The sequence below is a fragment of the Nelumbo lutea genome, chromosome 1, assembly GCF_056320005.1.
Source record: "Nelumbo lutea isolate HS-2025 chromosome 1, American lotus-T2T, whole genome shotgun sequence".
Classification (NCBI taxonomy): Eukaryota; Viridiplantae; Streptophyta; class Magnoliopsida; order Proteales; family Nelumbonaceae; genus Nelumbo; species Nelumbo lutea.
In genome coordinates this window covers 40,396,761-40,412,651 of record NC_142684.1, presented here as the reverse complement: position 1 = coordinate 40,412,651, position 15,891 = coordinate 40,396,761, and the positions used below count along the sequence as shown (strand labels likewise).

At 39.2% G+C, this 15,891-nt stretch overlaps 1 protein-coding gene across 1 annotated transcript; it reads right to left on the bottom strand.

Moving 5' to 3' along the window:
• Positions 1-1,203: 1,203 nt before the first annotated feature.
• RAB11C (RAB GTPase 11C) lies at positions 1,204-11,124 on the bottom strand. The gene is made up of 2 exons (XM_088985030.1): positions 10,679-11,124; positions 1,204-1,896 (listed from the first exon to the last, which is right to left on the bottom strand). Exons 1-2 carry the CDS (start codon positions 10,841-10,843, stop codon positions 1,414-1,416), a joined length of 648 nt encoding a protein of 215 aa, XP_088841156.1. The 5' UTR covers positions 10,844-11,124; the 3' UTR covers positions 1,204-1,413.
• Between the last annotated feature and the right edge of the window lie 4,767 nt (positions 11,125-15,891).

The following is a 15,891-nucleotide window of genomic DNA, read 5'->3' as shown; positions in this document are numbered from 1 at the left end:
AAGGCACCAAGGCGAGGTTAGGAGACTCGAGGGTGCCTTGTCACCTAGGCGTTGCTTAGGCGATGGATTTTTTTTTATGTTAAAAACATAGATCCTAGGATAATTCCCTAGGTACCATAACCATATTTCTTTAATAATTATTCATGATTTTCATAAGAAAAATATAAATTTCAAATTAAAGTATAGAAAATCAATATATTCAGAATGAAAGGAAGGAAAATAAAATTCAAAAAATATAGGGGATGAACCCTTATTTTTGTTATAGGAAAAGAATAAAATAAAAAGTAGAAAAAATTCCTTATTAGTACCATATACTTTGGCTCAAGTGACAATTTGGTCCCCGAACTTTGAATTGCGACAATCCAATACCCAAACTATCAAAATGTGATAATCCAATACCTGTGGTTATGTCCTTCGAATGCCATCTAATTCTCTTTATCAACCATCCAAATGTTGATAAAAAACTGAAGTCCCAAATCATAGCCTCTTCTATTCAAAAAAGTTGATGACTCTTTAGAATAATCTAGAATTTGGGACTATTCATTTTATTGTCAATGTTTAGTTCAGGGTTTTAAGTCTTGTTAGATTCAATACAGCATTTAACAATACTTGTATTGATTAAACCTTAATAAATAAGAAAATAACAAAAAGAAATTATATAAACACACAAAATGATTATTTTAATTTAATAATATTTATTTTATAATTATAATATAAAAAACGAATAAATAAAAAATATATTTTATAGTAAAAAGTAGAAACTGCTTGGCGATTAAGGTGAGGCGAGCCGCAAAGGGCGCCTTGCCTTGACAACTATGGTTCTGACCTACTAACAGGGATTTATAATGAATGGAGCATAGTAGGTTAAGTAGGTAAATATGGGTGTGTCGACTCACCATTTGTGGATTTGACGGTAACGTTTGATTGGTTACAAGGTTTTCAGGTATCATCATAGTAGAACCCAACGTACAACTTGGTAAAAATACAACATCAATTTTGCTAGTAAATACAAATGCAATTTTTAATCAATAATATGTTCAAATCGAATCAAATAATATCAGATCCGATAGAGGTGGATGCACATTATTCGAATTTGGATTACCTGACGTAATCGAATTCGAATTCAGACAAACCGATACCATTTGAATATGATTGGTTTATCGTAAAACAAAAGAATGGTATAATAATAATGCACGCAAAACAGGTCTAGAATCAAGATCAAGTAATCCTTTTTGAGCATTTACTACAAATTACAATATGAATTTTCCTACCCATTACTGAAACAACAAAAAAGAAATAACACTCAGGTCCAATAAAAGCTGTAAAATACCTGATGCAATCCCAACGACAAAGGTCACAACTTGGTTCAAAAATATAAACTCATCAGAAATAGGAACCCATAAAGAATCACCTCTAAGATGAAGAGCAGCATGACTTCTTAGTGTTTGCATCTGATCCAGAGACAACAATTGTCTTCCCTTCTTTAATGTTAGCAGGTGCAGGCTCCTCTGAAGACAGAGATTTCTTACTGATTATTCGATATATTTCTCCCAGAATAGTCTGGAAAGCTTTTTCAACATTAGTTGCTTCCAGTGCAGAGGTCTCGATGAAGGAGAGGCCTTCCTTTTCAGCAAAGCTTTGGGCATCCTCAGTTGCAACGCCACGCAGATGCTTCAGATCAGTCTTGTTCCCAATGAGCATAATCATAATATTAGAATCGGCATGATCACGCAACTCCTTCAACCACCGACTCACATTTTCATAGGTCGTTGGTTTTGTTACATCATACACGAGAAGAGCCCCAAGAGCACCTCTGTAGTAAGCACTGGTAATTGCTCTGTAACGCTCCTGTCCAGCTGTGTCCCATATCTGTGCTTTTATTGTCTTGCCCTCAACCTGAAGGGGAAAATGGAAAATATGAATTTAGATTTAGAATATAGAAGTAGAAAGCAAAAAATTGATTTTAGTCAGGCTGGGAGTTAAATGAGTTCAAAACACCGAACACATTTTAGCGTGGAAAACTAATGCAACGGAGGTAATTTGCACCTTCTTTCAACGTCTCCATTACCAGAAAACTAATGGAAGGGATGTAATTGGCTATTTGCACCTTTTTTCAAAACATTAGGGGAGGTTTTTGTTAGGTCAAACACAGAGGGGCGGGGTTATAGGGTTGTTAGATTAGAAAACCCAGAGGATGTTTTTGTAATTTTCCCTAAATTTTAATTATCATGGCAACACAGAGGGGCGGGGTTATAGGGTTGTTAGATTAGAAAACCCAGAGGATGTTTTTGTAATTTTCCCTAAATTTTAATTATCATGGCCCAATATACAGACGTAACATAAACAGTCAGATCACTCTAATACAAACTTCAATTTCAACATGAGAATATCGACAAACAACTCATGCTTCAAAACTGAGATAAATGAGAAATCCAATAGTATCCAGCATGGACAATCAAATAGGATGTAAGCTCTAGAAGAAATCCGTATACCCATATTACTATACCTATTAAAACTAAACAAACTAAAAACAATTCCAAGGTGATCCCAGCTATCTGTGGTCTTAGGAGGGTTCGACTGGATGCAGATCTAACCTTTGGCTTTTCTTTTCTTTTTGTTTTTCTGGCACAAAGTGACTGCATTAGGTTCAAACCTGCATTCTCACACTTTTAAGTCAGATTTTACCATTATGCCAAGCAAAATGAGGAGTCCAAGTCACACTTAGAAAATGGAAAAACTTGAAAACTCACCACAAACTGACACCCTATAACTAAAATCGTCAGATTTTCAAGATCTTGGTCACATTTGATCTTGGTCTTAACTCTCAATACATGTCAGATTTTCAAGATCTTGGTCACATTTGATCTTTGGTCTTAACTCTCGATACATCAGATATATGGGGACTAATTCCCCAAGAGAGAGAGCTGTAATTTGGCTATTTGACTGTTCTAGTGTTGATTAACTGTGGTTAACCAGCACGGTGGGCTTTGTATTGGACCTCATGCAATAAATTTCTACAATTTAATAAAGTAATCATATGTTATCTTTCAAAAAAAAAAGATTCTGAACCAGCTTTTTGTACTGTATGGGAAAATCCGGTTGAAGATTTTTGGACTGCAATAAGGAAAGTCAAATGCTCCACTAATAGAAAACCAGAATCCAGTAATTCTATCCACTCTTAATGGGTAGAGGAAGATGCCAAGATTAATACATTGTTGTGGAACCCTATAGATCTGAAAATCGGAAGTGCCTTCATCTTCTTGGATACATCCAAGCACATTCAGGATAAGGTTAAGAAGATGTATTCTTGGAGTAATAATAGTATTTGTATATATCAGGTGTTCCAATCCTTTTTTTTTTTTCTTTTTTGATCAGCAATGTCCCAATCCTTCTTTTTTCATTTTGGGTGACAACTTATCACCTCTTACTGTATATTCACTATTCCTTTATCCTTGCTATGAACAAATTTTCTTTATTTATTTTCAAAATAAATAACTCACTAGAAGACTATTTTTCTGAGTTGATGGGATTATGTGAGAATCTTAATATTTACCAGCCAATTACCTATGATGCTACCATGATACAACAATGAAGAAATAACTTATATGTTCCAGAGTTTCTATCTAGCATCTAACCTCAGTATGAACCTATTGAGTAACAAATTTTAGGTAGTCCTTCACACACTACATCTACTATGGATCATTTGGCTTAGGTGGTTACTGGGAGTGTAGGACACAGTGATCATGGTGAATATGGAGGATTTCACTTGTAGAGGACAAGGCAAGGGGACCCCCCATCACCTTTTCTTTTCACCCTAGTTGTTGATATCCTTAGTAGACTTATTTCCAAAGCTGACAAGGAGATTAGGGGATGGAAAGTAGGTAGAAATAATATCCGAAACTCTCAGGTACCCATCTCTAGTTTGCAGATGGCATTATTATTTTCTGTGAAGAGGGAGGTCACAGGATGGTGAGGAATTTAGGGTCCATTTGGTTCACAATTGGAATCAGAATTGGAATGGTTTATTCCCCCCACCTGTTTGCTTCAAATGGGAATGGTCAGAATCAATTGGATGAGATTCTCATTCCCAAGGGAGGGGGAGGGAATGGCCATTCCCTCAAATGGTGGAATGCCATTCCACAAAGAAATGGGAACTGGATTCCTATTCTGCCCAACCAAATGGTTGGAATCAGAATGGGCCATCCGATTCCAGACCCCTATTCCAACAAACCAAAGGAACAAGCAAAAGAGTTGGTGAAGAGGTTTTTTTTTTTTTGGTATTTGGTGCCATGCACCATTAATAACTTCCCCTTGACCCCCTTCTTCCCCAAAGTGCTGGTTGCGGGATTCAATTCCGCATCAGCACTGGAACAAACCTGCTAATACACCAACGAGCCAGCCCTCGGTTGGTCTATCTAGATTGGGAGCTACATTCTATAGCGGTCTATCTAGATTGTTCTATCACTAATTGGCCTCTGACCTACCTAGGCCTCCCACTAGGTGCAAACCCCAAGGAAAGTACATTTTGGAGGCCAATCCAAGAGAGGTGTACAAAGAGACCAGTAGTGTGGAAGGGGAGCTAATACATCAACGAGGGGATGGGGGTTAAAATAACTTTCATAAAATTCATGCTTGCAAATTTGCCAATTTACTACTTGTTAGTGTTTAGGATTTCACAAAAGGCGGCCAATAAGATTGAAAAAGTAATGAGGGAATTCCTTTAGGAGAAGGGGGAAGAGAAGAAAAATCACCTAATTAGATGGGAGATCCTCTGTAGGAGTTTACAAGAGGGTACGTTGGTGGATAATGTAGACAAGAACATAACATTGATGGCCCTTGGAGAGGGAGAGGGGAGAGAGAGAGAGGGGGAGAGAGAGAGAGAGAGAGAATGTGGCACAAGGTTATAGCAAGCATTCATGGTAGGTTGTACACTAGATGGGATACATGTGTATCTCAATGAGCTACTTTGGTGTCACCTTGGAAGGCAATTCATGGTATTCTTTCTCACTTTCACAGTTTCATCAAGTATGATGTTTTTCAGGGGATTCTATTCAATTTTGAGAGGATGTATGGGTTGATGTTTCTGCCTTCAAGGATCTTTTCCCTCTTTTGTACTCTATTTTCTTGTATAAAAATATGTGTTTCTCAAGTTTCATTATCCCTCCCTTAATGTTTTTGGGTCACAATTGGAATTTTGGTATTCAAAGAGGTTTGAGGGATTTAGAAATATCCTATTTGGCTGGTTTGTTGCATTTACTCAATAGTGTACCTAGACCCCATCAAACAAATAGATGTATTTGGACCCTCCATCCCAAGGGATGTTTTTCTTATGCTTCTCACCTTTCTTCTCTCCCTCGAACCTTTCCATTCAAGGAAGTTTGGTGTAGACCTATTCCACCCAAAATAGAAGCCTGTTGTTGGAGTGTATCATGGGAAGGTTAATGCACAATTTGCAAAAAACAAAACCCTTGTTGTGTTTATCTCCAAACTGGTGCATTGCATGTTAATCCAATGGAGAGAGTTGTTACCAATTACTAGTCTCCTAACCTAGAGATCTTTGCAAATGGTTTTTTGCTTTATTTGGGTGCAAGTGCACTTCGCAAATGGAGGTGGACATACTTTTCGACCCTTCTACCTTTCTTTGGCCTAAAAGAAGGGGAAGAATTATGTGGAGGTGTTTAAAAGCATTCTTGATTTGGACCCTATGGGAAAAAAGGAATGCTAAGGCCATGTTTGGTTCACTTCCATGGGCCTTATTCTTTCAATTCTTGGCCATTCTGGGTAAGAATGAATTACATGAGAGCATTTGGTTACAAAATTCTTACCATGGACCTCATTCATTTTAGAATGAAAAATGAGTCCATGGCACAAAAATTGAGATAACTTGCAGTATGAAAAATAATAGTGCTTCATGTTGCACATTTCCATTCTTCAAAGATCTCTATGCCGACAGTCATAAACTGTCAGCCGAAGTCTCAAACTCTCAATTCTCAAAAACCATCACCATAGACTTTTATAGATGGATGGCAACAATCAACCATCCCCCAACCACTGCTATCATGAAAGCTTATGCCAACGAACATTGATTGTTGACCATCCATCGGTAAAAAATCTATGCTAGCAGCTTTTGAAACCTAGGCTAGCGGTTTATGACTGCCAACACAGAGCTTCTTTGAAAAATTAATAAGATGTTTTACTATATTTTATGAATTTCTTAATATATTATCTTTATTGAATATACTATTATCAATTTAATGAAAGTTAGACATTTTATACTTCTTCATGTTATTAATTTTATTTTCAATTTTACAATTTATAAATTCCAATTCTATTTGGAAGTTCCAAGCTCTTTCTTCACTTGCACAACTACCTACTCAACCAACACTCATTTCTTTTTAATTAGTTTTAAATGGGTATTAATTGTTTCCTTTAAATTTTCTTTTATGTTTTCCCTATGCAAACCAAATGCAAAAGCTTTTCTAGTTTCTTGTCTTTTTCTCTTTTCTTTATATATTTTGTGTTATTGATGTGGGACCCACATGGTTGATTTGTGTTTTGTTGGTGTGGGTCTTGTGTGCTTCAACTATATATCTGCTAATGAGTATTGTATGATAGCTATATTCAAGGTTCAAAGTATCGACATGTATCGGCCGATATGTATCGTTCCTGGAGCTCCCCTATACGCCCCTACAAAGAGTGTATCAGGGTTCTGACCGGTTCAGGGGTTGGAGGAGCCTTAAACTGGCACCCTGAATCAGTTTTGAAAAAAAAAATTAAAAAAAGTTAAAAAAAAAAGTACCGATATCGCCCAATACGCCCCTACTGGCGTATCGGGCGTATCAATATTTTGAACCTTGGCTATATTATTATGTTGGCTAATGAAAAAAATGAGTGGAAATTAAATTTGTAACCAAACATGTTCAAAATATATACACATTCTTGCCACAAAAAGAATTCATTTTTCTAGAAAAAAATGTTTGGTTCGTAGCAACATGTTCTCATTCTGCCCATCCACCCCTTCCAACTTCGTTTCATGTAATAATAGCAGCTCCACTCTATAACATCTAACCAAGATTTATTACCATGTCCCTTCTCCTCCCATCCTTGAACACTTGTCATGCAAATTCCTCCCCACCCCCAATAAGTCCTTTCCACTTCCACCTACTGTAACTAACCCTGCTACCCCTCAACCTCCCCTTCTCCTCCCCCCCACCTGCTTCGCTCTAATCTTCTTTTTCTCTGGTACACCTGAGATTTCAGAACAGACACACCACCTAGCTCAACCTCTCATCTACCTCTTCCTCCAAGGTCTCTCTCCCCACCATCACCTTCTTCATCTCTCTCTCCCCACCATCAGACACTCTCACCCATTATTGTTAGACACAACCCTTAAACTCTGAAAACACACCAACTTCCTCAACAGAGAACAATCTCCCTTTGATATCCTATTCTTCTATCTTCAATCCTTCTTTAGTTTTAACAAAGCCAAATTATGCCAGCACAAATAAATCCTATCATTCCCACTAAAACCTATAGAAATGCAAATAGATTTCTTATGCCCCTCTCCGAAGGATACAAATTGCAGATGCACAGAACCCTACTATTCTTCTAAAGTTAAGTAGGATCTACCATCTCCATTCAACTTACTCCACCTATAATTAGTTTCCCCATGTAGTGCACTCATCTATGAAAGCACACACACCTAACAAAGGCCTCCTTGCAACGAGTAGGTGTAGCCTCTACCTCATTCAAAAGCTCTATTTAATTTATCCAATTATGATGGGAAAGGACCCGATCAAACTAAAAAACTTTAGCGTCAATGGAAATCTGGGTTATGATAGATGAAGTTGAAATGTCAGAAACAGCTAAGTGGTGGAACAGTGAGCACTGAAAGAAGAGAGACACGAAGAAGATTGGGATGAGGGATGAGGAAAATAATAGGGAAAGTGGTAGGAGACTCGGTCACCAATTCAGCCCAACTAACAATGAGGAATCGCCCCCTACATGATTCAACCGAGTTGGGTTAATGCAAGGTTGGATGTTGGACCCACTCCCTTCAGGTTACCCGAACCGCTTGGGTAAATGCCCCTGCACCCACTATCCACAACAACCTCCCATTCTCCCAACCCGACACCCCCCCCTTTAATAACCCTATTCTCCATTCCCAAATCCTTCAGTAAGTCCCCCAAATTCTGACCCCTTCCAGCTAACATCTCCAGATCTCTTAGACACTCGAGAAGAGTTTCTTTTAACACCTCCTTTGAAAATTCTGCCAAACCTTGATTCTTAATTGAATTTTGAACATCAATCCCCATCTGACTGTTCACATTGGTCCCAATTGAGCAGTCAAGAGGGACTTGGTATCTCTTGGTCTTGGCCCACGAGCCTAATCGAGATTCCTCAGGACCCGTCTCTGTTACGGGTCTCTAGTTCATCGTCACCTTCCTCTCTATCTCCCTCCTCTCCAGCGAACCCCCCAAGTTATCACTTTCATCCACCTCCTCTTCTAGGAATAGGGTTTTACTTGTTTCTGACCCCAAACCCTCCTTGTCTCCAAGAAAGAATCTTTACAACAAAGTGAAAAAGAATCCTAATTGTTGCATTTATTCTTCTCAAATTCACATAGAAGAAAACTATTTTCTGCATAATACAATTGACCAATCAATTCTAATTTTCAGGAAAAAAAACGCTGATTTTCAAAATAGAACCGATCATTCAACCACACCATATAGTGAAAACCCTACATAAACTAATCACTCAAACACTTATTTAGTAAAAGTTCCCTTGACATTTATATAGTATATAAATTTTAGTGAATAGTTATTTAAAGCAAGCAGGCTGGGATTGCTTCCCTTGCTTGGCAGATCTAACCACAGGAAACAGTCTAATCTAGCAACTTTTAATGAAAACTACCATGCTCACTTTAACTTATATAGACAGAATCAACATTTCACATGGATTGTATGTAGATTGTATCCTAAATTGAGGCTCTTGCTCCATATATGTGTATGTTTTCCTTTGAACCAGGTAAGTAAAGAAAACATATGCAGGCAAGGATTAAGAGCCTTACTTTTAGGCGACATACATTCCAATAAACTGAAAATGGGTTATACACACTCATATCAATATATAAAGTAGGAATAATTAATTATTTGCCCAAACAAAGTTATTTAAATCTATACTGCCCGCATGGTTGGTTGTCTAAGTGATGGGCCTCCAAATGCCTAGGCAATGCTTTTTAACTGCATAGTAGTTATACTATGCTTTATATATTTCCCAGTAGTCATTTCCTAATTTTTTACTTTTGGCCACTGAATTGAATGTCATGATTCTATGCTATTACCCTGCAACGTTCCACATGTGAGGCAAGCAAAACCAAGCTAAGTTATAGCCACATAACCACAAAAGACACTAAAAGTTACAATTTACAAGATTCCTCCTACTTAATGATTTAGTATTCATTCTTTAAATGGTAAAACAGTAGAGCATAGAATATTAGCCATTTGCATTGTACTATTCTTGTCGTACATTGGATCTTGGAAAAGAATCATTTAATGAATATGTTTCAAATTGAATATCTTAAGCTCAGTTAGTGAAAACCCATCAAGAGAATGCACACCACTCTTTAGAACCAAAACCCCAATCTAGAAAATATTAGGTGGTGTTCTAAAACATGAATGTTTTTGTTTTCATTTGTTTTTAAAATCGCCACATCAGTAAAAAACTTTTGAAACACGTTCCTGAATTGTGTTTTAGTTTTGAAAAGTAGAAATGGGTTGGTTTTCGTTTTGAAAAAAAAAAATTCATATTTTTGAAACCTAAAAATGATGACTTTAAAACAAAAAAAAAAAACAAATTTTGGATTACAAATATTATATGATTTATGAAACATGATAACAGGTTATCAGGTAAAAACCTATTTGGAAATCCGAAATCCAATAGAACGCTTTATTTTTAGGAACGAAATTGTTTTCAAACCAGATGGTTTTGATTTTCTTTTCTTTGGAACCAACAACCTTAATCGATCTTGAGAATGCTCATGACTCGCCCATCCCCCCACCCCAACCCAAAGAGATAAAAACGAAATAAAAAAAAAAAGAGGGGGAGAGAGAGAGAGAGAGAGAGAATAAAACCACGACTAGTTTAGTTTTACTTCAAGAGAAATATGCGCAGAGTCACGTATAACTAGCAATGATTATTGAGATTTTAACGATAAGATACTGGCCACGAATCAGATCTAGGGTAAACAATGATTACACATCAATAAATGAACTTTAATTAAGCCAAACATATTAGATCCATAGTCAAGAAACGAATTTCACAAAACCCATTTGACATTTACTTGTCATTACGCAAACAAAGAGCAAATTTATAAAATAGAAGAAAGAAGCAAAGGAAAGAAAGAGAAAACAACAATAGAATACGATTCAGTTCAAAAACTAAAATCACTTCAAAATAAATTTCAAATCGAGATACTGAAAAAAAATAATAATAATGAATCGAACGAATCAATATCTTCAAATAAAACCCAAAAAATAAGAACAGCCCATCACTGGTTTCCACCAAAAAAAAGTTCAGAAAATCAAGGAGGAAAGACCAAAGAACCCAAAAATAGGGTACCCACAGATCCAAACGAAATACAAATCAAGCAAAGGTAAAAAAGTAAAGCAAGCAATACCTGAACGGTCCGAGTAGCGAATTCAACACCGATTGTGGATTTAGATTCCAGACAGAACTCATTTCTGGTGAATCTGGAGAGAAGATTGGACTTCCCAACGCCAGAATCTCCGATTAATACGACCTTGAATAAGTAATCGTACTCCTCATCCGGTCTCCTCGCCATCAGTTGTGCAAGAAACAAATCGCGTTCTTCGATCCGATGAGCCCCCAACGGACTCGGGAGGAAGACCTCGATTCAAATCAAGAAAGAAACAAAATTAAACTAAGCGCTTCTCTCTCTCTCTCGCGCTCGCTCGTTCGCAGTAACAAAGAAATCGAAAGTCCTAGCAAATGATAATGGGGACAGAGGTCACATGTCCGATGTCCCCACCCTTGAATCTCGCGATATTGCCAGAAAGGAATTTCTTTCAAGCAGAACTTGACAGTTGACAGAAGTTACGGTCTATAAGGGGCGAAAAAGCGTTGGCTAGGTTTCGTTTTAGAGTGACACCGTGGGATGCAAACGGATCGGATTCGAATTAGGGTATATTCGAATTCGATCCGACACTGTTTATTTCGGATCCGATCAGACCTGATAAGACTCGATTTGAATTCGAATTCTATCGATAAGTTGGATATTCAGATCTATCCAATCTGACTTATTTTCTTTAAAAATTAATAAATTATTAAAAGAAAAATAAGTTAATTTAATTTAAATAAAATAAAAATAAAAAATACAAAAAAATTTTAATTATTTTCATCATATATACATATTTAAAAAAATAAGTTATATAATAAATTTATAAAAATATAATATAAAAAATATATTTATAAATAAATAAATAACATATATATGTATTATATATATTCATATTTATAAATATATAATATATATCGGATAGGGGGTGATCCGAATCCAATCCGATTAATAAGATTCGACACTGAATGATCCGAATTCGACCAAATAGGATCGGATCTCGGACCAGATCATGATTTGGTCCATTTTGCACCCCTAGTGACACGTCGAGGGGAGAACATGGGACGAGCTGGGTTTTATACATGGTACAAGGGATTCAAACTAGGCCCCTTCACCCTTGCACCCTAGCAAGGCTTGTGGGCTTTTCTCACCCTATAGAAAGAAAAAAATTAAGAACCGTTTGGGCTGTGTTAATTAGGGTTAATCATCAACAACCAAAAATCGAATCAAGCCAATGAAATTGGACCGAAAAAATCTAGTTAACTGAATTGATTGGTTTGGTTTGGGTTAAGTGTTTTGAAAAAAAACAAAGATACCAGTTTGGTTTTAGTTAATAAATATGAAAAATCAGCCGTTAACTAAATTCACAAGTATATATTTATATATTATATATACTTTTCATGCATATTAGTGATTCTTATTAAATATAAATATGTATGCATTATATATAAATATATATTTATAATATCTAATATTATATAATATAATATATTACATATATTGCTACTATTTATATTATATAATAACATATTTATTTATAAAATATATTAAAAATTCAAAACAATAGAAAAAGTGAAGAATCGAACCAATCAATTGGTTAACTAATTGGTTAATTGATGAAGGGTGATTTGGCCCGACCTAGTAAAGAGGGGACACGTGGACACGATTTGATCAAGAGATGACAATTCAGCTTATCATAACTAGTCTGCAGTAGATCGAGCTCGGGTACTCAACCACCCCGGGCAAAAGTGACCTCAGGACAAGGCCACCTCGAGACGAGATCACCTCGGTACTAGATCGCAATAAGAACACCTCGATGCCAAGGCACTTCGGCACTCAACCCAGTTTGGGACTTAAAGACATCAGTTCAGGGATACCGACATGCCACTGCGTGTTGATCCCAAAAACCCCTCCAATGGATCTCGGGCCTCACGGGATCACGCCGCGTAACAACTAGCATTATCTCCACGACCGATTCGGGCGGAAGTGATGAACCTTATCGGTTGGCAGCATTATCTTCCAACTAACGCGGAAACGAGTCCTATCATGACGAAGATCCCGAAACTGATCCACGAAACCCGCGAGGACTCGACTATATAAAGGCTCCACCCCCAGAGGTTCAAGGTACGTGTGATTTCTCTGCTTTCTAGCTCTCCTACATCCTTAAGCTATTTCAGCTCGCTACAAGTATATTGAGTTAAGCATCGAAGCGACCTCGCCGGGCTAGCAACCCCGGGTTCTCTAATCCTACTCTTGAAGATCAACTTAGTTCGTCGTCCGCCTGGAAGCTAGATCACCTCCAGCAAGGAGCAGCAAGATCGCACATCATCATTTGGTGCCGTCTATGGGAAATGCTACAAAAAGCCTTTCTCCACCAACAATAACAGAATCAAATCCAAGGCTTCTTCCAGCAACATCGGACAAAACAACGAAGCGAACATCTCTGGGGGGCAGTCTCAGATCCCGTCTGTTTGCATAGGTCAGTTTACCATACCTCTTACTGCGGCTGGGGTCCCAATGCTGACCATGCCCTAAGTGATTGCACAAGTGAATGTGCCACTCCCTCCTATAGTCAGCGTGACATTCGCTGAACCATCTGTAGTTCCCCCTAGAATCGGGCAATCTCAACTTGACAACCTGGTACACTGCGTTCGGGCCATCCAGGTCCAAATGCAACATGTCCAGCAATTCTAGCACTATCAGTAACAAGTCCTCCATCACTTTTACTAACAACAGTTCCCTCCGCTACAGCAGAATTCACAGCAGGTTCCACCTCGACACCCGACGGAGCAGCAAAATCAACCCCGCCATCGTCAGCAGAATCGCTCTCCCCACCGACGCAAGACCTCCCAAGTCCCACTTCCTCTTGGGAGTCAGGTCTCGTCCTGCAACAAGAGGAATAGACAAGTCACCCCCGCCCGTTTCTCAGGGCAACTTGAACAGATCGAGAGATACTCAGCTCGCCAGGGCCACGTTACCTCAGCCTTCTCATCAAAAGGGCTCACTCGTAGGCAACCGGTTCGGGCCCTGGCCGTGGACTCAAAACAAGGCCCATCCATCCATGGTAGCCAGGCTCAACACCCAGAGCCACTCCACGCTAGAATGGTACCAGATCATACGGAAGGCAGCAACACTAATGCGGAGCTGGTCAAGAAGCAGCAACAAAAGCGTCATAAGGCACGATGACTATTCCTCTCCTGTTTGGGTAAAGAAGAGGCGAGCTCAGCAGCCGCTAAGACTATTCCTCTCCTGTTTGGGTCGTCTCCTCTATCCTCCGAGCTCTTGGCGGCTTCTATGCCAAAAGATTTTAAAATGCCTCCTTTGGACAAGTACGATGGGTCCTTTGATCCGAATGATCATGTAGACTCCTTCCAGTCCCAAATGCACCTAGCTGGGGCTAATGAGTTCTACATGTGCGTAGCCCTCTTCACAACATTTAAAGGAGTAGCTCACACGTGGTATAGGAACATCGCTCCAGGGACGATCAGAAGTTGGGTGCAGTTCGTAGAGTTGTTCACCTCGCACTTCATCACCAGCAAGAAGTGTCCGAGGTCCCAAGAAAGCCTCCTAAACATGGTCCAGAGAGAAGGGGAGTCAATTAGAAGCTATATCAAACACTTCAACGACACCTGCTTGTAGATCCCCAACCTAGATCCAGTAGTGAGGCTCACGACGGCGAAGAAAGGTATAACACACAGAGAATTTAAGTGGCATGTGGTGGCCAATAAACCGAAGGACATCACGGAATTCCTGAAGCTCCCCGATCAGTTCATCGGGACCGAGGAAGAGATGAACCAAAAGACAGAGAATCCAACAGAAAAGAGGAAAAGATAAGGTGACAATGCAGGTAACGGTGGCGGCAAGCGAAGAAAGAGCAAGTCCCCGACTAGGGGAGGAAACAAGTTTGGGAGCCGATCTCCTTCACAATTTCACAGGTTGGGTCGGTGTTCCCAAACTCCGCTAGTTGAACAGACTAGCTACACTCCTCTCAACGTGAAGCGAGGAGAAATACTTATGGCAATCAAGAACTCCTCCTACGTCAAGTGGCCACCTCGGTTGACGGGGGACCCCGCCAACAGGAACATGAACGTGAATTGTCACTTTCACAAAGATCACGATCATAGTACCGAAAATTGTAGAAACCTCTGCGACGAGATCGAAGAACTCATCCGTGAAGGAGCAAAGAAGAAATGCTCCCGAGTCCAGTAGCAGGCAGAATGAGCAGCCACAGAGGCAGTTACCAGAAAAAAGGCCGATCCGTGGAGTAATCAACGTGATTACTGGCGGGTCCATGACCATGGGCTACACCTCAGCGGCAAGTAAAGCCTCAATTCGCAAACAAGAGCATGAAGAGTAGAATCCAACGAAGCGACCCAGGCTTGAAGATCCCATCTACTTCACAGAAGATGTTGCACGTGGGATCCGGTACCCCCATGACGATGCCCTGGTGATAAAGATGAGGCTGAATGACTTCAAAGTGAAGCGCATCCTAGTGGATTTGGGCAGTTCGGCTGACATTCTATTCAATGATGCCTACGACAAGCTCTAGCTCCAAGAAAGCGATCTCAAGCCAACGGATACACCTTTGGTAGGCTTCAACGGTGAAGAGGTCAGACCGCTAGGGCGAGTCTCGGTACTTGTAGAGATCGGCACATGGCCCAACATTGCAAGGTTCGAGCACACATTCTAGGTAGTCGCGACTCCCTCCCTGTACAATGCCATTGTAGGTCGGCATAATACCCACGCACTATGCGCAGTAGTGTCCACCTACTACTTGGCCATGAAGTTCCTGACGAACTATGTGAAGGAATGGAAAGATCCATCATATGGATGCCCAGATAAAGTGAAATAGAATGGGCAAATTTCAAAAATTTCTTTCATTTCTATAACTGGGAATCGTATTCCCTATTTTAGAAAACTGATTTTCAAGGATCAATCTTGAATCAAGAACTTAACCAGATTTGAACAAAACAATAGGAGAAGGAAATACCTGATACAGAGAGTTAGTAATCCCCAATGAAGGTGTTCACGCCCAAAAAAGTCACCAAAGACTGCTCTCAATGAAGATGGCGCAGTGTAGGATGGAGTTGAATCATCAACATTCTTTACAAGAACCCACTGGACGGCAAGTAAGCACAACTTCTTTTCAATTCTTTCACAAAGAACTGAAGTCAAGAACCCTTCTTGATGAATCCCACATGAGTGGAGATGATCTGCTAATGGTGGCGGTGGCAGGAAGGAGGCGGCAGGGAGAA